Source organism: Melanerpes formicivorus, unplaced genomic scaffold (genome assembly GCF_026170545.1).
Source record: "Melanerpes formicivorus ecotype bairdi unplaced genomic scaffold, bMelFor1.0.p_v2 SCAF_2, whole genome shotgun sequence".
NCBI lineage: Eukaryota > Metazoa > Chordata > Aves > Piciformes > Picidae > Melanerpes > Melanerpes formicivorus.
Window position 1 is genome coordinate 40,956,255 of NW_027142354.1, and position 24,058 is coordinate 40,980,312.

Below are 24,058 nucleotides of genomic sequence, written 5' to 3' on the forward strand. Positions count from 1 at the left end.
AAGGGCAGGCTGGATGTGGCTGTGAGCAACCTGCTGTAGTGTGAGGTGTCCCTGCCCATGGCAGGGGGTTGGGACTGGCTGAGCCTTGAGGTTTCCTCCAGCCCTGACAATTCTGTGATATTTTTAAAGTAGTGTAAAACATTCCAAGGCTGGGATGTTCTTGAAGTGGTGAGAGACATTCCAAGGATGGGATATTTTTGAAGTGTTAAAGAATACAAAACAATTGTGGGGGAAGAAGTTTCCTCCTCCAACATTTATAGCCTCTTCTGGAGGATCACAGAGGGGTTTCACAGCTACTTCTCGTAGCTGATTTGGAGGTGGGAAATTAATTAGCAGGGAATCTCTTCTTTCCCTTTATGAGGAATGAGGGAGGAGGGCAGGATGAGATGCAGCAAGTGTAGGGATTGGGGATCCCTGGAAAGCTAAGCCCATTCAGCTCCACTCAATAACACTATGGGCAACCAACCTGTTCCTGTTTGGATAAAGACTTTTTTATTTCTCTGAGGAGACAAGAAAAAAGAGGTCAGAAAATTGCTTAAGCAGAAACTTGTTTTTCTCTCTCTCTTTTTCTTTTTTTTTTTTTTTTTGTTTCCCTAATTGAGTTTTATTTCCCAAATACAACTTAATACAAACACTAAGTACAAAATGAATCCCTCCAGGAGAAAAGCTATTAAGAGGCTGGCTCTGTGTGAAGGGCACGTGGGGCTGTGTAATTGCTGACACACGTAGGGCTGCTTGTTGGATGCTATCACATTGGAGGAGGCACAGAGAATCAACTGTTTTTAAGGGAAGTGTCTAGCAGCTCCATGTTGGGACGTGACTAAAATGCAAGGTTTGCAGTCTGCTTCATTGACATCAGCAATTTTAATCACATTATTCAACTCAACCCACCCTCAAGCACGCTTTAGGAATCGTGCTTCCAAATAGCCCAGACTAAACAAGAGCCTAACCTCATCCCATCCCAGAGGGTTGGGATGGTACTGCCTCCAGTTCTGGAGACCCTCTTACAGGAAAGGTCTGGAGGTGCTGGAAAGTGTCCAGAGAAGGGCCATAAGGATGAGCAGAGGGCTGGAGCTCCTCTCCTCTGGAGACAGACTGAGAGAGTTGGGTTGTTCAGTCTGGAGAAGAGAGAAGGGTCTGAGAAGACCTAATTGTGGCCTTCCAGTATTGAAAGGGGCTACAAGAAAGCTGGGGAAGGACTTTTTAGGGTGCTAGGTAGTGACCGGACTGGGGGGGATGAAGCAAAACTAGAAGTGGGTAGATTCAGATTGGTTGTTAGGAAGCAGTTCTTCCCCATGAGGGTGGTGAGACACTGACACAGGTTGCTCAGGGAGGTGGTGGCAGCCTCATCCCTGGAGGTGTTTGCAGCCAGGCTGGATGTGGCTGTGAGCAACCTGCTGTAGTGTGAGGTGTCCCTGCCCATGGCAGGGGGGTTGGAACCAGATGATCCATGAGGTCCCTTCTAACCCTGACAATTCTATGATACCTTGCAGTGGCTGTGCCAGTCTTTCTGCTGCAAACAGAGAGGTCTGTCTCAGGTTATTAGTGCAGCAGAACCTTTGTCCTGCTGTGGCATCAACCTGCGCTGCCGTGCTGGGTGCTGAGGAATCCCCATAGCGATGAAAGCCACTTCGAGCACATCCAGGCTGAGATTCTGCTCTGGGGTTTGGGTGGGCTTGGTCACATCTGGTTTAGGAAAGTGTGAAGAGGCAGAAGCAAGAAAGGTTTGTGTCTTCTCCAATAATTCAGTCATGCTGGGTTTGTGAGCTTGTTTGCTTTTATTTACTGATCATGGAAAATGGAAGCTGGGAGGGCTGGTCCCGCGGGAGCCCCTCAGCCCTCCTGGGGGAGGCTGGTCCCACAGGAGCCCCTCAGCCCTCCTGGGGGGGGGCTGGTCCCACGGGAGCCCCTCAGCCCTCCTGGGGGGGGGCTGGTCCCACGGGAGCCCCTCAGCCCTCCTAGAGGGAGCTGGTCCCACGGGAGCCCCTCAGCCCTCCTGGGGGGAGCTGGTCCCACGGGAGCCCCTCAGCCCTCCTGGGGGGAGCTGGTCCCACGGGAGCCCCTCAGCCCTCCTTGGGGGGGCTGGTCCCACGGGAGCCCCTCAGCCCTCCTGGGTGGGGGGCTGCTCCCATTGCTTTCCTCTTTGATGTTTCTGCTGAGCCAAGCCCCTCAGCCTCCTTCCTCTCTCCTGGCAAGCGAGCGAGCGAGCATGGCCAGAAGCTCTTGGAGCAGGGCAGCCAGAATCTCCTGTGCTCTTCAGACAGGACATTTATTTCTGGCTGTGTCTGACAACTCAGGAGCTGCTTCAAGTGGGTGCTGTGCTTGTGACCTGGGCTGGCCCAGTGGCTGTGAGCCGATGAGGAAAGGCCCCAGCTGGCCCCTCGTTTGCTCCCCCGAGTGGTGTTGGTGCCTGTGCAGGAGGGAGATGTCCTTGTGCATCTGCATGTTCAGCAAGGCCATTTAAATAGGCTTTCTTTTTCCCTGCTTTTGTCTCCTGAAGCAGGATGAGAAGTGCTGGTGTCCTTTCCATGGCCTTCCTACAAACCCCTGTTTGACCTGCAGCACCTGCAGCTGTCCCAGCAAATTGGGAAGATGCCTGTCTGGATAGGCATAAGATTGAAACTCCTGCATGTCACAAGTAAAGGAGCAGGAGGAGGTCTGGGTCCATAGGCGCAAAGAGAGCCAAGTGTGGAGGGGGCATTTCTAGCCTGGCCTTGTGGAGTTTAGAATGAAATTATAATCACACCTATGCCCTCACAGAGCCAACCAAAGCAGCTTCCTATGGACAGGATGCCATAGAATCACAGAATGATTTGGGTGGGAAGGTCATCTAGTCCAACCCCTGCAGCCAGCAGGGACATCTGCAACTCGAGTAGGTTGCTCAGAGCCTGGAATGGTTCCAGGATTGGGGCATCTCTCACCTCTCTGGGCAACCTGGGCCAGGGTCTCACCACCCTCAGTGTCAAACATTTCTCCCTTCTCTCCACTCTGAATCTCCCTCTCTCAGTTCAAAACATCACCCCGTGTCCTGTCACAACAGGGCCTGCTCAAAAGTTTGCCTCCAGCATTCTGATCAGCCCTTGAAGCACTGGGAGGTCTCCCTGGATCCTTCTCTTTTCCAGTCTGAACAAGCCTATCTCTCTCAGCCTGGCCTCACAGCCTGGCCTCACAGCAGAGGGCTGCCAGCCCTCCCAGTATTGCTGTGGCTTTCTATGTCCTTCTTGTGCTGAGGAGTCCAGAGCTGCACCTAGTATGGTGGAGAGAAAGAAGAGCTCTTAGAAATGCATCCTGTTTTGATAGGAGGTCCTCAAAAACTGGATTTTCCTGGTTTTCTTTCTCTGTGCACTTGTGCCTGCTGCCTGGCTTTAGGCTTTGAAATGGTTTTTCATTTGAATTGTGACAAACATCCCAGTCTTGTGTAGGAAGCACCAGGCCCTTTGATCAGGGAGATGTCTCTTTGGTGTTGAAGAGGAAGGGATCAATCCAGTTGTTCCCCAGACTGGATGATTTTGTCTGGGAGAACATGCATTTATTGTGTGCAATAATTACCCTTGGCTTGGCTTCCCTTTGGCAGGAGCTATTGCCTGTCTCCTGCCTGCATTGTTTTGTCCTAGGCTGCTCTCTAGGTAACAGGGAACAGATGAGGGAAAAGCTGAACAGGGAAACCTCTTGGAGAGAGAGGAGCATGAGCAGCTGAGTGTCTGTCTGTCCATCCATGTGCAGCTCAGACCTCCATAGTCATTCAGCTACCTCCCTGCCCTGCTCAGCAGGGCAGTAAGATCAAACAACACCAAGAAACAACCAAATGTTTCCCCTCCTCCATCCCAGTGCCACCACTGGCCACCAGGATGTGTCTGGGGTAGATTCTGCCAGGAGAAAGCAGTCTGATTTCCCTTCCCTTTCTGCATTTAAAGGCAGAGCTTGATGTATTGCTTGTATTTTGGGTGGTGGATTGCAGTGATCTTATATTCCTTTTAATACAATATTTCCAAACCCAACAGCCTCCCCCTGGTACAGCTGATGTGCAATCAGCCTACCTGGCTGTGCTCCACAGTGTGCTTTGATTTCACCTTGGCAGCTGGAGTTTATGCTCTCTACCCCAATCAACAGCCAATCCCCCTCTCTCCAGGTCTCCAGATCCATTTGAGTTGTGGAATGGTAGTGCTCTCTTGGCATGGAGGAGGGAGCTGCAGCTCTGCTGGGCTCAGCTCTCACCAGGGCAGAGTAGAGGAGGAGGAGAAGCTCCCTCAATCTGCTGGCCACATTCTTCTCAATGCCCCCCAGGAGACTGCTGACCTTCTTGTCCATGAGGGCACGTTGCTGGCTCGTGGTGAACTTGTCCAACAGCACTGCTGGCTCCTTCTCTGTGGAGATGCTTTCCAGCAGGTCCCTCGCTCCCTGGGGCATGCAGTGTGCCTGGCTACATGAGGATGCATTTGATAGGTCTGGGGGGCATCTCTGCCGGGCTAAAGTGGCACTTGGGCCAGAGGGGCATTGCTAGAAGGGAGAGTGCTCAGTGATGGGTAACCTGCTCCTGCTCACCACGTTGGACAGGGCTTTTACATCTCTCTCTTGGGTGGGGCTGTGTGCCCTCAGCAAACGCTTCCTGCACAAAGCTGGAATGATGCCCTGACATCACCTGACCTTTGTTTGTAGGTCAAGCTGTTCCTGCAGGCTCACATGTACGGCTGAATCTGCAGACAGGAGAGAGAGAAGCCAAGCTCCCAGACAGTGAGGATGGAAAAAGTGAGGCAAGAGAAGAGAGAAGGAGAAAAAGGTACCCTGGTGGAGAGCCTCAGGGGTGGGTGGGCTGTGGGGTTCATGGCTTTCATCAGAAGCTGAGTTCCCTGGTGCAGTTCCTGAGGCTTACCTGCTGGGTTCAGCAGTGAGAGCAAGGACAAGGGGCAGAGGGCATAAACTGGAGGCCAGGAGGTTCCATCTGAACAAGAGGAACTTGTTTGGTGTGAGGGTGCTGGAGCCCTGGAGCAGGCTGCCCAAAGAGTTTGTGGAGTCTCCTTCTCTGGAGAGATTCCAAACCCCCCTGGCCACTGTAATCCTGGGCAAGCTGCTGTGGGTGCCCTGCTTTAGCAGGGGGGCTGGTCTGGATAACCTCCAGAGGTCCCTTTCAACCCCCACCATGCTGTGATTCTGAGATTCTGTGGGAGCCAAGCCCTGTCCTTTGACATCCCTTTGGGATGGCTGTAGATATGCCCTAAGCATGTCACAGAATCACAGAATGATATGGGTTGGAAAGGACCTCTGAAGATCATCCAGTCCAACCCCTCTGCTAGAGCAGGACATGTCTGCATAGACACCTTCATGGCTTCTCATGCTGAAACTGTTTGCCATATGGCTTCTTCAAATGACATTTAGTCCTTGGAAACATCCTCAGTGATCTGTCTGAAACTGCTTTGAGAGCTTAAACCGTCAGAGCAGTTGTGAGGGGCTTCCTTTGTGCTGACCTGAGCCAGGCAACAGTGCTTGTACCTCTGCAGTCAGCATTCATTTACACATCAGTTACTGTGATGTTCTGAGATCACACAGCTCTCCCTGCACCCACATTTCTCTACTTGATTTAAAAGTTCTCCTGAATTTCCCTGTGGCTTCCTCCAGACAAAGACAGGCTTAGTTACCATGGGCAGTTTTCTTTCCTAAAGCAAGAGGGATTTCCCCCTGCTTCCCACCCTCCTCCAGTTGCTCCTGTTCAGAGCCTGGGGAGACTTTACCTTCATGATGTCTCAAAGCTGCCTTTCCTTTTTGCTCTGCAAGTGTTTGTGGCCCAGGTAAACAATCCCTGAACCAGTGGGACAGGCATAAAGAGCAACACCACAGACTTTTGAGCAGGGCCTGTTGTGGCAGGACAAGGGGTGATGGTTTGAACTAAAAAAGGGAGATGTAGACTGGAGGGAAGGAAGAGAGGTTTTTTATGCTGGGGGTGGTGAGACCCTGTCCCAGGTTACCCAGAGAGGTGGGAGATGCCCCATCCCTGGAACCATTCCAGGCCAGGCTGTCTGGGGCTGTGAGCGACCTGCTCTCGTTGCAGATGTCCCTGCTGACTGCAGGGAGGATGGACGAGATGTGGCCTTTAAAGGTCCCTTCCAACCCAAACCAGTCTGGGATTCTCTTGCTTTTAGTATTTCTGTGTAATTTCTCCTTGGATTTTGCCTTCTCCCTACTTTCTGTGTGTCCATCACTAGCTCTTCACCTGTAAAGCTCCCTCTTAAAGCTTGCAAGTCCTTAGCAATGATTTAGTGGCCTCTGAAGCCTTTCCTCCTTTTCTGTATTGCAACCTGGAAATCAGAGGCATAAATTAATGAAGAACTTGTATGACTGTGCTAGGACTTGAGATTTTGGGTCAGCATGCAGAGCCTTTTTCTCCTTGTCAGTGGGAGATATCTGCAAAGCGCACACAAGATCCAGCCCTTGGGCTCAGCTTTTCTTGGGTGTGGGTTTTCTTTGTCTGTTTTAAAGTGAGATGCCTGGGAATGCAGAGCTCTTAGTTCCTCTCCTCCTGATGTTCTCCCTTGCTTGCCTGTCACAATGATAAGGTGTCAGGCACAGTTCTTCACTCCTAACATGTTTTGATTTGTTTCCCCTGCAAGGCTGGCCAAGGTGGACGTTGATGCAAATTCATTCACATCCCAGGAGCTCAAAAAGGCGTTGGCTAAACTGAAGGAAAGTGAGAAGGCAGAAAGAAAGGTGAGTGAGGAGAGCTCCCTGTTTCTCCAGCAGCTCCCAGTGCCCAGATGCAAACACCCCATGTTACACACCTCAGAAGTATGATGGTTGAGCTAATCCCTTGGGAAAATCCTGCGCAGACTAATCTTCTGGTGAATGTGGACCTGAAATACCTTTGCAAGCCTCTTAGTGAGATAGTTCCCTGAGAAACTCTCACCCCTTTTTATGCTAATCCTGGGGGCTCTGTAAGAATGGAAAGCTTTTGTTCAGGCCCAGTTTATTAATTCCAAACTTCAAGGCCTTGTGTTGCAAGCTGCTGACAAGAAGTGCAGTGTGTGCTCCCCTCCCAGTTCAGAATGTTTGCTGGTAATAAGGGGGAGAATGGTCCAGTGGTGGAGTGGGTTGGGATCAGCCACACATCAGCCAGCAGGTGATCTGAACAGCAGGAGAAGCTTCCTTGCTGTGAGGGTGCTGGAGCCCTGGAGCATGCTGTCCAGGGAGGTTGTGGAGTCTCCTTCTCTGGAGAGATTCCAAACCCAGCTGGCCATTGTGCTCCTGGGTAAGCTGTTGTGGGTGCCCTGCTTTAGCAGGGGAGTTGGATGGATGATCTCCAGAGGTCCCTTCCAACCTCCACCACTCTGTGATTCCCACGTAGTTACAAATAGCCCACAAACCAAAGTCAAATGGAAATGAAGTGCTGCTTTTAGCCCTCTCCAGGCTTGGAGCTGGTCTCATGACACTGGTGGGATGATGTGGGACTCATTAGGTGGACCACAGCCTTCTCCCCTCAGCTTCCACTCTGCATTATTGCCTTAGGCCTTTGCTGTTCCTGCTGCCTTGACATTGTCTGAGACAGGAGTTGAGGCTCTAAAGTGTAGGAGTTGCAGAAAGTCTTTTTTCTGCTGTGTGGCACTGGGGTGTTCTTCCATTTCCTGCAGGATTATTTAGGTATCAGCCAACATTCCAGATAGCAGGACTTCTGGAAATGAGTGTCATTTAAATGCAAGAATTAGTGATACTCCATTATGTGAAAATAAGCCATATTTCCAACCCCCTGTTAGAGCAGCTATTGTCCCAGACACGAGGCTAAACTCAGCTACATCTAATGGGCCTAAAATACTCCATTTAAAATCACTCCTGCAGGGAGCAAATTCAGCCTTGCAGTAACTGTGTCAGAGTAAATGGACTTCTCCCAAGCCTCTTCCCATCCATGCTCTTGCAGGAGCACTTCTGTGTGATTGGGGTGGGGATGGTGTTCTCTCTAGGCACCACCTGGCACCTGCAGTAAATTTGGCCTGGTCATTAGCCCCGGGTGTGGGGCTGGTATCAGACTGACAGAGCTCTCACTTTCATCCCTCAGTTTGTTTCTCTCCAGCAGCCCCAGCTGCTGTTCATATGTGAGGGAGCAGGGCAGAGCTCTGTGTGGGCAAACCCCCTATTTGGGGGTCATCCTCTTCCTAAAGCATGCTCTGGTATTTGTATTTATGACAAACCCCTTCCAACAGGCTCTTTCTTGCTTTCTCCTGCTCTTGGGGCAGCCCATCTTCAGCCTGACTTCTCTGCTTCCTCCCTCTCCTGCATCAGCAAGTCCTGTCCACACCTGTCCCAGTGCCACCAGTGCTGGTCCCTGCAGGCCCTTGGGCTCTCTCAGATCTTTAGCAGATCCTTGTCCTTCTCACCACACGTGTTTTAGCAGCTCTCACCTCATCCCAGCCCTTGGGGCTGTCTCCTGGCCAAGCCCCATGGCAGGGTCCTGCAGCTGCCCCCGTCTCAGCTGGTCCTCCCACCTTGCTTTCTGACTACTACTGTCCCCAAGAGTGATTGGTTGTGTTTCCTGGAGCGACAAAGCCATCCTGAAACCTGTGAAGTGATTGGGATGATGAAAGTGCCTGTGTACATGTCCAACTAGATCTCCTTGATGTCACTGGCATGGAGTCACTGCCGGTTTAGGCTGAATGGGAGAACCAAAGGTCTCCAGCCTCATCCCCAGCTTCAAGTAGGGTCAGCTGTGAGATCAAGTTCAGGAGCTTTTGTGGTAAAATTTTTTGGCAGTAAAATTTTTTGCAGGGAGACCTTAGAGCAGCCTCCCAGTATCTGAAGGGGGCTGCAGTAGAGCTGGGGAGGGACTTTTTACAAAGGCATGGAGTGAGAGGACAAGGGAGCATGACTTCATATTGGAAGAAGCTTGATTGAGATTAGACATTGGGAAGAAATTCTTCCCCATGAGGGTGGTGACGTGCTGGAACAGGTTGCTCAGAGACATTGTGGAAGCTTCAAGCCTGGAAGTGTTCAAAGGCAGATTGGATGGAGCCTTGAGCAACCTGGTCTAGTAGGAGATAGCCCTGCCCATGGTAAGGGGGATGGAAGTAGATGATCTTTATGGTCCCTTCCAACCCAAACCATTTTGTGAAAGTAGTATCATAGTATCAGTCAGGGTTGGAAGGGACCACAAGGATCATCTAGTTCCAACCCCCCTGCCATGGGCAGGGACACCCCACACTAGATCAGGCTGGACAGAGCCTCGTCCAGCCTGGGCTTAAACACCTCCAGGGACGGGGCCCCAACCACCTCCCTGGACAACCCATTCCAGGGCTTCACCACTCTCATGGTGAAGAACTTCCTCCTCACATCTAGCCTGAATCTCCCCACCTCCAGCTTCATTCCATTCCCCCTAGTCCTATCACTACCTGAGATCCTGAGCAGTCCCTTCCCAGCCTTCTTGTAGGCCCCCTTCAGATACTGGAAGGCCACAAACTCTGAGAACATCCACTTGCAGTGAATGGAGAGCAGCAGTGCTGCCTGCCTCTGGGCTGATGGTGTTTTGGAAGGTGTGTAGGACATAGAAATGGTGTACAAAGCCCTAGGTACAGGCTTAGGGAGGGCTTTCTGGTACCCAGGGGTGGGTATCTTAGAGATAAATGGGTTCCTGGGCTTCTCAGAAGGACCCTCCAATGCTGCCCTTTCATCTCTAGATCTGTTTGCTCAGCCAGGTTCCCCATGTCAATTTGGGGCTGGGGTTTCTTCCTGCATCTTTCTTGCCACTCTTTATCGTTTGCCTTCCTTAATCTGCCTTCCTCCTTCCACTTTCCAGGCCCGCGAGGAAGAGGTGAGGAAGAAGTTCCGGCCCATAGAGCAGCTGAAGGAGGAGTTTGAAAAGCTGAATGTGAAGATGGAAACAGATTATGAGATTATGGTCAAATTAATCAGCAAATTCAACAGCTCTGCCTCCACGCTGGCCGACAAAGTGGCAGCGCTTTATGATCTGGAGTATTACGTGCACCAGGTAACAGGAAGGCATTAGCAGCTCCCATGGACAAGCCAGTGTCAGACACGGGGCTTTATTTTGCTTATCAGTGTCAGGTAATACAAATTGCTTCATTATCATAATCCCAGGACAAGAACCTGCAGGCTGGGTTTCTATCCAGGCTGGAATAAATCATCACTCGTGCCAGTAGCCAGCGTTTTCCTAGGGCTTGGTGGTACCTCGTTTCTTCTCTGTTTTCAGGCTGTTGGGGTTTTTTTTCTTCCCCTCTCTTTTTTTTTCATCTTGTGTGTGCTTAGTGTTACACCAGAGGGCTTTATCTGTTGCTTTTGGGTAAGTGGAGCAGTGGTGTCTAAGTAAATGAGTGATTTTTCTCACTGCTTCCACGGGCAGTCTCTGTGCCGCTGTATATCTGTGCTAATACGGTGTAGGTGGGCTCACACCAGCTTGCAGACATTGTCTTTGTGCAGGGTAGACAGCAGCCACACTGTGTTGTCATAGAGTCATAGAAACACACAATCATTTCAGCTGGTAAAGACTCTTAACAATCATTAACCCCAACCATTCTCTAACTCTACCAAGCCTAGGGCTAAACCATGGCCCTTAGCACCACATCTCTGCAGACTGAAATACCTCCAGGGATGGGGATTCAACCACCTTCCCGTCTCAGTCTTTGAGAACCCTTTCAGTGAAGAAGTTTCTTCTGACCTAAACCTCCCCTGGTGCAGCTTGAGGCCACTTCCTCTTGTCATAACTCCTGCTGCTTGGGAGAAGAGACCAGCCCCACCTGGCTCCAGCCACCTTTCAGGGAGTTGTAGACAGCAATAAGGTCTCCCCTCAGCCTTCTCTTCTCCAGAATAAGCACCCCCAGTTCCCTCAGCTGCTCCTTACCAGCCCTGTTCTCCACACCCTTCACCAGCTTCATTGACATTCTCTGGACCCTCTCCAGCCCCCTCAGTGTCCTTCTTGGAGTAAGGGGCCCCAAAACTGACCCCAGTATTCTGGGTGCAGCCTCACCAGTGCCCAGTACAGGTGGACAATCCCTGCCCTGCTGCCAGCCACACCACTGCTGGTGGCCTCCTTGGCCTTGGGGGCACATGCTGGCTCATCTTCAGCTGGTTGTCAGCCAACAACCCCAGGACTTTTTCTGCTGTGCAGTTTCCAGCCACTCTGCCCCAGCTTGAGTTTTGCCTCATTGTCAGAAGTGTGGTGCTGGGGTGGTGGTGACAGCAACTGAAGGCTCAGGCCAGGGCAGGGCTGCTGAGCAGGAGCTGAGCTGTGCTCGTCACCTCGGTGGGAGGTTGAAGGTACTTCCTGAAGTCTTGCTTCCTCAGGTTGCTGCTCATACTTCTTCCCCGCCCTCTGGTCTCTCAGCTCACACACTTTTATGTCCCTTTGGTTGCAGGCTGTGGGAACATCACTCTCCTCCCTGTGCCCAGTGCCTTTCCATGCTGCAGTGGCTTGGGTGGGTGCCTGGGCATTGAGGTCCTGTTCTGCTTCATGGGGGATGAGTGAACTTCTCCCTCCCCAGCAACTGGGAGAGTCTCAAGCAGACTGGGAGAACTTCCAGTGCCTTGTTCAGTGACTTTATCATTGCAGAGGGTGGAGAGAACAACTCTCAGGAGATGCCAGTGCAAGACCTTTCCCTGGAACGTGTCTTAAAAGCAGATGTGGTACTTTGGGGGATGTTTGCTGGAGGAGTGTGCTGCTGAGAGAGGGAGTCCAGGCTCCAGCTAACAGAATTGTTATTTCCAGGGCCTTTTGTCTTCAGTTTCCACACTGAGTCTCTGTCACATGCATGCAGAGGCTTCCTTGCTGTTTATTCTCCACGCTTTTGTTTCACTGATGGCATCTGTCTGACTCAGAGAGAAGTGTGAACAACGGGCACCTGAAGAGCCTCATGTTTATACTCAGGGCTCATTCTCTCTGGTTAAGGGTGCCAGAGCATCAGGCCAGCATGCTAAAAAGCATCCTCCAAACGCCCTGGGATGCTTTGGATTCCAGCATAACCGTCTGGACTATTCCAGCCTCAAATCCCTCCTGCTTGTAGCACAGAATGGGGCAAAGCATTGCAGAAAGGCAAGAGGAGCAGGGAAGTGGTTCCCACTCCCTGTGCAGGGACTGGAGCATCAAAGGGAACCTCATCAGCATCAAAGGGGTCAGCAAGGGGGAAGTGGCAGTGAGGCTGGCAGGGAGCACAGAGGACTCCTTTGTGCCTCGATCACAAGGTTGCTCTGTGACTGCGCTGTCGGGGCAGATGGCTGGGCAGCACCTTCTCATCAGGCAGGAAGCTGATAAGAAATATGACTTGTCTCTAAGCCAGCATGGCTTTTCCTCCTCTTTCTTCTTCCAGCCAGTTGAATGCGTCCAGAGCATTATCTCTGCTTGGTACTGACTTTAGCAGCACCAGCTTAATGTAATTACTGAACAGCAGCCAAAGACGCTTGTGCCGCATAACCCTGCAAGGGCTGAACTTGTCAGGAGTCTTCTGCAGCGAGCCACAGCCCTGCCACTGGAGGAGGACAGGGATCCTTGCAGGGCTGGGTGGCCCAGGGCACCATGCACCCACGTGTGGGACCAGTGCTGCCTCTGCTGCTCCCTTTTCCCCCAGTCTCCATCTGAATGGTAACATGCCATGGCTTTTGATAATCGTTCATCTCCCAGCCGTCCTGCTGCTGCCCCTGGGGCTCACAGTGCCCTGTCAAGTGGAAAATGCCATGGCCTGGAGGGTCTGTAAGCCAAGGATGCTCCATAGCATGGTCATGAGCATCCTGGAGTGCTGGGAGGCAAAGCAGTGAATGCCTCTGAGCTCGCTGTGAGGGACTGGAGGGGAAGCTGTGGCCAGTGAGGAGCCAGGGGAGAGCTTGTCTCCCGTGCTCTTGAGGAGTCAGCCCAAGGGCTCCGTGTTTGCTCAGCTTTTGGTTGCCAGCTCTGCTTTGCTTCTCATCAGTCAGGATTCAACTTGGCATGTTTGGGAGCCCATCCTGGAGAAGGAGCAGGAAGGGTTTGGCCTGCTAGGTTATCTCTAGTGCATAAAACCCAAATGCAAATGTGAAGAGGCCAGAGCATAACTCATTTATAAGGAGGATTCACGGTGCTTGCACAGCAGTCTGCGGAGCCAGGACCCGCTCCACGTGTTGCAGGCTCTTTCTCTCAATTATTTACTCTCCTTATCTCCCTCTCTCCCCTCCTCTGACACACTACACCATTTCTCTCTGCTAATTTCCTCTCCGCCGCGGACGCCTGACACGCCGCTCTTCCCTGCTCTCATTTTCTAGCGTTTTCCTCTCTTGCCTTCCCTCCCTCTTTCCTTTCTCCTCCAATTCAAAGCCTCTCCCCGAGTAACTTGCTGTCATATCTGTGCTTCTCCCATCCCTCTTCTCGCCCACCTTTCCTCAAGAGCTCTTTTGATCTTTGGCTTTCTTCTGCGCCGGTTTCAGCAGACTGAAGCGAGGCGCAAGCTGCTGCCTGGCGGCATCCTCTGCTCCCCAGAGAGGTTAATACCTTCAAGTTGTTGAGTTTTGGGGGGTTTGTTGGTTTTAAAATGGTGAGTGAGGGAAGGAAGGAGCTCTTGCAACAGACTCCAGTGTTTTAAAAAATGAAGGCATCTTCAAACTAAGCTCTCCAGCACCATTTCTGTTTGGCAGCAGAGGTGGCTCACTGGGGCTGGCCTGAAGGGCTCTGGAGCTGAGGAGGTTACAGCAACAGCTGATGCTGGACGCAGACTTCTCCCTGGCTTTGCATTCCCTCTTCAGCAGAAGTCAACGTCCAATTCCAGCATTAAAGCAGCCCCAGAGTTTTCACAGAGGCTGAGCAACAAAAGGACCCACTGGTAGCTGAAAGTGGGTTGCTACCTAGATGTCTTTGTAGACAAAGATGGGCCCTGCAGAAAGCTAAAGAGTTCTGGCAGGTCCAGTTTATAGGGACAGCTAAAATAGGACCTGAAAGGACACAAAAGCTGCTGCAAATCCTGAATCAGCCCCAGCAGACCTGCAGAGATCAGCTTTCTGTTGCCAGCTTTGCAGAGGGAGAGCGAGGGGTGGGTATTGTCCCGTTGGGGAAAGGAGATGAGTCATAGCTCCCCAGGTCTTGCTTTGGTAAAGACATACCCATAGGATATAAAGCTGAGTAGCTTCTTCATTCTTTTGGGTACCTGAAATATCCATCTGGTGGCCAATTTTGGTGAAGGGACATGGCTGAGATAAAAATAACCCTGAGCATGAAGTCACTGGTGACTAGAGAGTGCCCAGGCTGGAGCAAGAGCCTGAGCTTGACGTGCCAGGTGTGCCTTGTGGTGATGGTTCTGGCCCACCCCAGCAGTGGGGTCTGCTCACTGCAGCCATGGAGGTCTGTTTGCCCAGCTGGTAAATCGTTTTTAGGTTCTATTTCTATCTTCCAACATATGCTGTGGTCTCCCTGTCTCTCAGGGAGGAGAAGTGTGGAAATTCTAAACCCAAAGTTTTTGTGCACACGATTCTGAGCATCCCTCAGATTCCCCCTTAGACTGCAAAACAATGCTTGGACCCCAAAGTGCATTGTTTTGTCTTTGGGCTGAATTTTGTTCTTAGAGAACTATTAAATCATTAAGATTGGGAATGGTCTTCAAGATCATTGAGTCCACCTGTTAACCCAACGCTGCCAGGTCACCACATCTCCATGGCTTTAGAATCCCCCCCAGGGATGATGACCCCACCACTGGGCAGCCTGTGCCAGGGCTTAACAACCCTTTAGGGGAGGAAATTGTTCCCAGTGTCCAATCTAAACCTCCCCTGGTGCAACTTGAGTTCATTTCATCTCATCTTATCTCTTGTTACCTGGCCAACCCCCACCTTGCTTCAACCTCCTTTCAGGGAGTTGTAGAAAGCCAGAAGGTCTCTAAAGGGAAGCCTCAGCCTCCTTTTCTCCAGGCTGAACTACCCCAGTTTCCTCAGCTGCTCCCCACCAGCCCTGTTCTCCATACCTTTCAACAGCTTTATTGCCCACCTCTGAAACAACTCCAGCCCCTCAATGTCCTTCTTGGAGTAAGGAGCCCAAAACTGGACCCAGTACTCAAGGTGCGGCTTCACCAGTGCCCAGCGCAGAGGGACAGCCCCTGCCCTGGTCAGTGGCAGTTAGTCCAATATCCTCTGCTTCAGGAAAATCACTGCTCAGGCTGCCCCAAGGGGCAGCTCCTGGTTGACCCTTCCAAGCAGGGCCTGCTTTTTCTATCCACATCCACAAGAAACTGTTGATGGAGCTCATGACAAGCTCCCAGAACCAGCCTTGCACCTCGCTGTGAGCAGAGACGACTCTGCCTGTGTACTGCTGCTGACAGGCTGCTGACAGCACTCCTGGTGCTGCAATTAGAGCATCAATTAATTAATTACATTTGCAAAACATACAATTCCCTGGGTTGCCAACAAAGGCCTGCTCAGGTGAGAGAGCAAAGAGCTGGGGGGTTTTCTACATCATTGGATTTACCTGCGTTACCAGAATACGTGGCAAGAATAGTTTTGAGAGCTAATCAAAGTGTTGGAGTTTTAATTGATCCCAGGATGCCAGTGTGGTGGGGGTTGGAAGGGTCCTCTGGAGATCATCCAGTCCAACCTCCTGCTAAAGCAGGGCGCCCACAGCAGCTTGCCCAGGATCACAATGGCCAGGGAGGGTTGGAATCTCTCCACACAAGGAGACTCCACAACCTCTCTGGGCAGCCTGCTCCAGGGCTCCAGCACCCTCACACCAAACAAGTTCCTCCTTTTCAAATGGAACTTCCTGGGTTCCAGTTTGTGCCCACTGCCCAGTGTCCCAAGGGGATGCCTTCTGAGTGCCACATGTCAGCAGACTGCTCTCCTGCAGCCATAAGATCCCCTGCTTGCAGGCAGTGTTGTACAAAGCTCAAGTCCTGTTCACAGCCTTTTAATGTTTAATTGCTTTTCAAATTCAGGGCTGGTTTAACTGGGAGGGAAGAGACACTTGGCTGTCTGAAACAAGATTTTCTCAAAGACTTCTTGAGTGGAAGGTGGCTGGGGGTTTTGTACTGATGGGGACCTGCTTTCTCCTAGGTGGACAATGCCAAGGACTTCCTCTCCATGGGTGGACTCCAGCTTGTGATCGAGGGGCTGAACAGCACCGAGGCCGCGCTGAAGGAGCATGCTGCCTTTGTCCTGGGAGCTGCACTGTCCAGGTAGGCTCTGACCTGCCTTGGGTGGCAGGATGAGGACCTTGGTGAAGAGAGCAATGTGCATCTCTTTATCTCTCTTGATTGACATCTAATAGCAATAGCTGCTATCTGGCAACACACCTAAATGTCTTCTCTGTCTAACCTATCCTTGAGCACCACTTACCCTGGTCTGGTTGTTAGCACATCCTCCTCTTGCTCATTAGACTCAGCCAGAAGTAATTCAGCATGGAAGCTGTAGGTTGTTTCTTGATTTCCTTAGGTTCCTTGTTATCATAAAGTCCAAAATATCTTCTCCTCTATCTAACCCTATCCTTGAGCACCACTGAGGTCAGGAAAAAGTTCTCCCCCTTGAGGGTGGTGAGACACTGGCACAGGTTGCCCACAGAGGTTGTGGAAGCTTTATCCCTGGAGGTTTTTAAGGCCAGGCTGGATGTGGCTCTGGGCAACCTGATCTAGCGTGAGGTGTCCCTGCCCATGGCAGGGGGGTTGGAACTAGATGATCTTTGAGGTCCCTTCCTACCCTGACAATTCTGTGATTCTGTTTAACTTGCTGACCAGAAGAAGATGTGCTCTTCCACATCAGAAACACAGACCCAACTCTTCACAAGGTGTATCTTGATGCTTGAAGCACTATGTAGCTGTTTCCTTAGGTTCTCTAGTAGCAGGTGGAGCCTTAATGATATGTTTCAGAAAGAGAAATTCACTTGGAGGCTCTGGAAACACTTGCAGGTTAACTTGCACACTGTCAAGGCCTATTCAGTGACTTCTTTCCTGATTTAGCTGATGTGATGTGATTGAGACAGGGCTCTACTTGGGAGAGTCCAACTGAGGGCAACAAGGATGCTGAAGGGACTGCAGTACTGCCTTGTGAGGAGAGCCTGAGAGACCTGGGGGTGGTTAGTCTGGAGAGGAGAATACTGAGAGGGGATTTAACAAATGTTTATAAATATCTGAGGGCTGGGGGTCAAGAGTGAGGGGCAGGCTCTGCTCAGTTGCACCCTGGGATAGGCCAAGGGGCAGTGGATATAAACTCCAGCACAGGAGGTTCCACCTCAACACGAGGAGGAACTTTTTCACCATGAGGCTCACAGAGCACTGGAACAGGCTGCCCAGAGAGGTTGTGGAGTCTCCTCTGGAGACTTTCAAGACCCATCTGGATGTGTTCCTGTGTGACCTGTGCTGGATTCTCTGGGCCTGCTCTGGCAGGGGGGGGTTGGACTTGATGATCTTTGGAGGTTCCTTCCAACTGCTAACATCCTGTGAGCCTGTGAGGCTCAGAAAATTCATTGTCTCTTGATATGAGCATGCAGCAGTGGCCACCAGCCTAATGGCTTTGTATAGGATTCCTCAGTGAATTGCTAATGCCTTTCTTAGGACAGAAACAGTCCCTTTTCTAATTTGACAATAGTAAAATACAGCTTTGGAAACCTGCAGACCTTTTCTTTTTGTTTCTTCAAAGGACATTCTGACAGATGGTAATTCTGAATGCTTTGGGTGATGTATTGTCTGTGAGCTCAGTTCCAAAGGGTGAGGGATATTATGCCTGGGGTTTTTGGGTTAGGTTGTTTGGTTTGGTTTTTTCTTTATCCTCCCCTTGCTGTACTTAAGCTTTCTCAATAGGCACATACCAGCCAACTCATCTGCTTTCTGCTATCAGCTTAATTTGTTTGTTCATACATTTTGTCAGCTTACTCCCTGCTCTGCTGAAGCTGCCACGGGCGGCCTGAGTGCTTCACACCAAGTGTTTTCTGATGTCTTGTGTTCTTCTGGGGCTTGCTGCTTGCTTCCCTCACTCCTGGTTGTTCCTGAGGGCCTCAGTTAGGTGTCAGGGCGTTCCAGAGGTTACAGCTCGCTGGGCTGTAGGGACATGATCTGATCTGCACTCCTATGCTGGATGCTCAGCCTTGCCTGGGTGAGAGGAGATGGTCTGCTGCTCACCAAATGTCCGTGGCCACCTCTGAGGTCTCTTCAGCCAGGTTGACTCAGGCCAGTGGTTTCCAGCCAGGCAAACCTTCCCTGAGGACAATCAGGGCATGATCATGGCCTGCCCATTTGGAGAAGAGGAGCCTGAGGGTATTTATAAACACCCTGCAGATGTTTATAGATATGTGCAGGGTGAGTGCCAAGAGGCTGGGGCCAGGCTCTGCTGGGGGATGCTCAATGCCAGCACAAGGGGCAGTGGTGGAAGCTGAGGCAGAGGAAGTTCCATGGAAACATGAGGAAAAGTTTTTCACTGTGAGAGTGACAGAACACTGGAACAGGCTGCCAAGGGGAGTGGTGGAGTCTCCCCCTCTGGAGATATTCAAGACCTGCCTGGATGTGTTCCTGTGTGATTGCTCTAGCTGATCCTGCTCTGGCAGGGGGGTTGGACTGGATGATTTTTTGAGGTCCCTTTCAGCCCCTAACATTCTGTGATTCTGTGATCATAGCAGCTCCTCAGACCAGCTCAAGAGGTCATTAACTCCTGGCAGAGCAGAGTCTGGAAGAGGCAGCTTGGCATTGTTGGCAGGCAAGGTGCTTTATGCAGGAGAAAACCACTAGACAATGAGCGTGTTTGGGTCACATCCAGAACTTTCCAACTCTTAACATTGCCTTGTCCTTAACTCTAATCAGTGAACTAGATAAGGGATGAGCAACCAGCTGCATCACCCAGTCTGTCTGGAAGCTGTCTTGGAAGTCTGGCTGTGATGAAAACCAATTTGGGATGAAGGGGTTTCAAATGGATCAACATCTTGAGCCAAGAGGCCAGGTGGCTGGCCAAGACATTGGATCAGCAAAGGCAGGAGAAGGAGAAGGCACATCAGGGGCAGCTCAGGATATCTCCCTCCTGATATAACTTCTATTTGTTTGGCTTATACTGGACTTGAAAAGCAGCCCTTAGCTTGGCAGTTTGGTCCTCAAGGCAAAGGGTCCCAGGATCTGGCTGCCTGCATGGATGCTGCCCTCCTGGCATCCTCCTGTCCTTACTGGTCGATGATAGGCTGAACATGAGCCAGCAGTGTGCCCAGGTGGCCAAGAGGGCCAATGGCATCCTACCTGCATCAGGAACAGTGTGGCCAGCACTCCCCCTGTACACTGCACTGGTTAGGCCACACCTCGAGTCCTGTGTCCAGTTCTGGGCCCCTCAGTTTAGGAAGGAGGTTGACTTGCTGGAAGGTGTCCAGAGAAGGGCAACAAAGTTGGTGAGGGGCTTGGAACACAAGCCCTGTGAGGAGAGACTGAGGGAGCTGGGGTTGCTTAGCCTGGAGGAGACTCAGGGGTGACCTTATTGCTCTCTACCACTACCTTAAGGGAGGTTGTAGACAGGCAGAGGTTGGTCTCTTCTCCCAGGCAGCCAGCACCAGAACAAGAGGACACAGTCTCGGGCTGCTCCAGGGGAGATTTAGGCTGAATGTTAGGAAGAAGTTCTACACAGAGAGAGTGATTGCCCATTGGAATGGGCTGCCCAGGGAGGTGGTGGAGTCGCCATCGCTGGAGGTGTTCAGGAGGAGACTTGATGGGGTGCTTGGTGCCATGGGTTAGTTGATTAGGTGGTGTTGGATGATAGGCTGGACACGATGATGTCAAAGGTCTCTTCCAACCTGGTCTGGTCTGGTCTGGTCTATTCTATTCTACTGTATTCTATTCTATTCTATTCTATTCTATTCTATTCACCTCTGTTGTGAGCCTCTGCTGTGGGAGAGGGTGACCTGATATGGAAGGACTCAAGCTTTCATCTCTTGTCTCTCTTACATATCCTCCATTTTAGGCATTTGGGTTCTAATCACCAAGCTTGCGACCAAATCAAACATCCTTCCATCTGGTGGCGATCTCTGAGCAGGGCCCCTGCGAGACACTTGAACGTGTCCAGGGAAGGGCAACGAGGCTGGGGAGAGGCCTTGAGCACAGCCCTGTGAGGAGAGGCTGAGGGAGCTGGGATTGTTTAGCCTGGAGAAGAGGAGGCTCAGGGGTGACCTCATTGCCCTCTACAACTACCTGAAAGGTGGTTGTAGCCAGGAAGTGGTTGGTCTCTTCTCCCAGGCAACCAGCACCAGAACAAGAGGACACAGTCTCAAGCTGTGCCAGGGGAAGTTTAGGCTGGAGGAGAGGAGAAAGTTCTTCACTGAGAGAGTCATTGGTCATTGGAATGTGCTGCCCAGGGAGGTGGTGAAGTCACCATCCCTGGAGGTGTTCAAGAGGGGATTGGACGTGGCACTTGGTGCCATGGTCTAGTCATGAGGTCTGTGATGACAGATTGGACTCGATGATCCTCGAGGTCTCTTCCAGCCTTGGTGATACTGTGATGCTGTGCAGCTCACAGCCCTCACTGCAGCCCTTTCCCCTGCTCAAACCTGCCACAAGAATGTTTTTGCACCCGGCAGCTTGCAAAAGCAGACTCCATCTGAAGAATCCTCAAGTGCTCTGATTGCAAATAAAAGTTAAATGCCCTAACAAAAATAATTGCCAGGCACGTGGGATTGTACACTTAGGTATCCATAATTCACTAACACTATATGCCAATACACGACGTTATCTGGGGCGTTTTCAGTGATTGCATTAGCATAAAAGCATGTTAGCATTTATCCACTGCTACTAACATTTAAATATAAATATATATATAAAGTATGAAATATTAAGATCCAGCATTTTTGGAGGCAAAGCAAAGCTGTTGCCTGCAAAAATGTTCTGTGCTTCGTTCTTCAGCGTCTTTGGGTGACGATCGGCGTTCGCACCGTTGGGTCCAAAACATTGCAAAAATGTCAGTGTTTTATGCAAAGAGGAGCTATATTCAGCTGGGGGGAAAAAAAAAGAAAAGAAAAGAAAAGAAAAGAGCTTGCTGATGAGGGAAGTGTCTTCTGATGTCCTCTGAGCTATTTACAGGCAGCCCAGAAAGCCAATCACATCCTGGGCTGCAGCAAGAGAAGCGGGGCCAGCAGGGCGAGGGAGGTGATTCTCCTTCTCTACTCCACTCTGGCGAGACCCCACCTGGAGCTCTGTGTCCAGTTCTGGGGCCCCTAGTACAAGAAAGATCTGGAGGTGCTGGAAGGTGTCCAGTGAAGGGCCACAAGGATGATTAGAGGACTGGAGCTCCTCTCCTCTGGAGACAGACTGAGAGAGTTGGGGCTGTTCGGGAGAAAAGAAGGCTCCAAGGAGACCTTCTTGTGGCCTCCCAGTATCTGAAGGGGGCCACAAGAAAGCTGGGGAGGGACTTTCGAGGGTGTTGGATAGTGACAGGACTGGGGGGAATGGAGCAAAACAAAAATGGGTAGATTCAGATTGGATGTTAGGAAGAAGTTCATCCCCATGAGGGTGGTGAGAGACTGGCACAGGTTGCCCAGGGAGGTGGTGGCAGCCTCATCCCTATAGGTTTTTAATAGGCTGGATGTGGCTGTGAGCAAGCTGCTGTAGTGTGAGGTGTCCCTGCCCATGGCAGGGGGGTTGGAACTGGATGATCCTTGAGGTCCCTTCCAACCCTGACAATCCTCTGATTCTATGATTTTCCTTTGTTCATAGCACAGCCAGGCCCTGGTGCAGTTTGTGTGGAGATGTTTCACCAGCCTGGCACTGTTAGCCAGAAAGGATTTGGCTTGTGATTCAAACCTCAGTTTTTTAGAAACTTTACCTCCAGGAAATGTTTTGGTTTTTGGGGTTTTTCTTTTTTTTTTCCACACCAATAATTGGAACATTTTAATATTTTGGAATCAAAGGCTTTTTGTAATCCCTTTAGAAGGGGAATAATAATTTGTGTCCAATGCTTTATCCAAAGCGCTCCCCAAAGGCTTTGTTAGAGGTGGGGACAGAGAGCAGCTAAGCCCTGGGACCCTGAAGGCAAAGAGCAGCAGTCTGCCCTTCATGGGGAGAGTACAGAATGTGCCAAGGGTGAGATTTTGACAGGGCCACTGTGGGGAGCCAGGAGGAAAGTCACTTGTGCAGCTACACTGAGAGGTTTGTGGTGTTGTGGCCAGTCCTTTAAAAACCAGCCTGCTGTTCAAACTGGGCAGCTGGGGACAGGAGTTCAGACTGATGGGCTGAGATGAGTTTGCCATATGTCCTAGCAGGGCATGGAGCAGTCCCAGTGCCAGCACAGCCTCTTCCAACAAGCCCAGTGCTACTGGGATCTTGCTTGTTCCCTCCTTTGGCTCTAGGGGGTAAAACAAATGTTACAGGACTTGGTAAAGACTTGGGAGTAAACTCATCCCAGGCAATAACTCAAGCATCATCTTGTAGCAGCACTCAAGAGTCTCCTAGAGGTGGCTTGCATCAGGATATTGCTTCTCTTAACCATGTCCCATGAAATTAAACCCCTTAAAGTATGACAGTGTGCATCAGGAACTTCCCAGTCACCAGAGAGGTGATTCTGCCTCTTTGCTCTGCTCTGGTAAGAGCCCCACCTGCAGTGCTGTGTCCAGCTCTGGAGACCTCAATACAGGAAGGACATGGACCTGATGGAGTGGGTCCAGAGGAGGCCATGAAGGTGATCAGGGGGCTGGAGCACCTCTGCTACAAGGACAGGCTGAAGGAGCTGGGGGTGTTCAGCCTGGAGTAAAGAAGGCTTCAGGGAGACCTTAGAGCAGCCTTCCAGTACCTGAAGAGGGCTACAAGAAGGCTGCAGAGGGACTGTTTGCAAAGGCCTGCAGGGATAGGATGAAGAGCAATGGTTTGAAATTAGAGAACAGGTTTAGATTGATGTTAGGAACAAGTTCTGCGGCATGAGGGTGGTGGAACACTGCAACAGGTTTCCCAGGGAGGTAGTTGAGGCCCCCTGAAGATATCCAAGCTCAGGCTCAACAAGGCTCTGGGCAGCCTGATCTAATTGAGATCTGCTTACTGAAGAGGGGGTGGGACTGGATGGCCTTTGCAGGTCCCTTCCAACCCAACCCATTCTGTGATTCTATGATTATTCATGTTACCCAGCTCTGGGGCTTGTCCAGAGCTCACACTGTTTTGCAAAGCCAAAAGAGGCATAAAGCATGTCTCTGCTTTTCAAGATAAGCCTGAAAGAGGAGCCTGGAGTGATGGGCTCCGTGTTTTCCCTGTGCAGTGTCATGCTGGGGTGTCCCAGCAGTGCTCAGCAGCCTGACGTTCATCTGGCTTAGGGTCTGCTTTCTCATCTCCTTTCCTTTGGGAGAAGGGACAGGGAAATGCTGTCTCCCTGTCATCCCTGCTCTATCCATCAGTATTTTGGTGGTGCCCATTGTCCTGGGGGGCACAATGTCATGGTTTGTCAGGGAGGCAGCAGCTCCTTCAGGATGTGGGGAAAGCTCTCACCAGATGTAACGATTCTGAACTAAGTCCAGCTTTGCAGTGAAACTGGTTGATGTTCCCTGCTGTTAGAGAACATTAAAGCCCAAGCAATAAACCCAGGAAAAGGAAAATTAAAGACCTTGCTTCGCTGCTGTCTTGTAGGGATATAAGAATTCCTGGGCAGAGAAATAAATCTGGTTAGCTTAACAAGCTCTGTCCGTGCCCATTTAATTCAAACCCATCTTCCTCTTCATCCCTTCCTCCTCCAGCTTCCCCTCTGACACCCTCCAGCCTCTACTCATTTCTTTACCCATCTTCAATGGGTTTTCAGTACCCCTTTGCCAACACCCACCAGCCTCTACCCATGTCTTTACCCATCTTCAGTGGGTTTTAAGTGCCCCTTTGCCAACACCATGCATTTGCCACCTCCCTGTTGCACTCATTCCAGCTCCGCTCCCTGGCCCACTTGCAATTTCTGACTTTGTAGATTGTCTCCTCTGTTTTTACTTGAACTCCTGACTTGTGTGGAGTTAGCAGCCTCACTGCACTTAATTTCAAATTAATTTGATTGGGTCACCTCATTTATTTCCCTCCCCCCTCCTGTAACAATAATGAACTCAACCTATTTGGCCTTTCCCCATTACGAATAACCTCATTGAAAACTGCAGCATGGTCTAACCCGGGGCTTCCATCATGATGGTTAATTACACAGAAGAACAAATCCCTAAACATTT

At 50.9% G+C, this 24,058-nt stretch overlaps 1 protein-coding gene across 1 annotated transcript in view; it reads left to right on the forward strand.

The window, feature by feature from the left end:
• SIL1 (SIL1 nucleotide exchange factor) overlaps positions 1–24,058 on the forward strand; it is a 131,342-nt gene that overhangs the window by 72,782 nt on the left and 34,502 nt on the right. The window contains exons 5-8 of the mRNA XM_068157828.1: positions 4,657–4,777; positions 6,603–6,699; positions 9,770–9,961; positions 15,982–16,103. Coding sequence (XP_068013929.1) covers positions 4,657–4,777; positions 6,603–6,699; positions 9,770–9,961; positions 15,982–16,103 — 532 coding nt within the window. The remainder of the gene's footprint in view (positions 1–4,656; positions 4,778–6,602; positions 6,700–9,769; positions 9,962–15,981; positions 16,104–24,058) is intronic.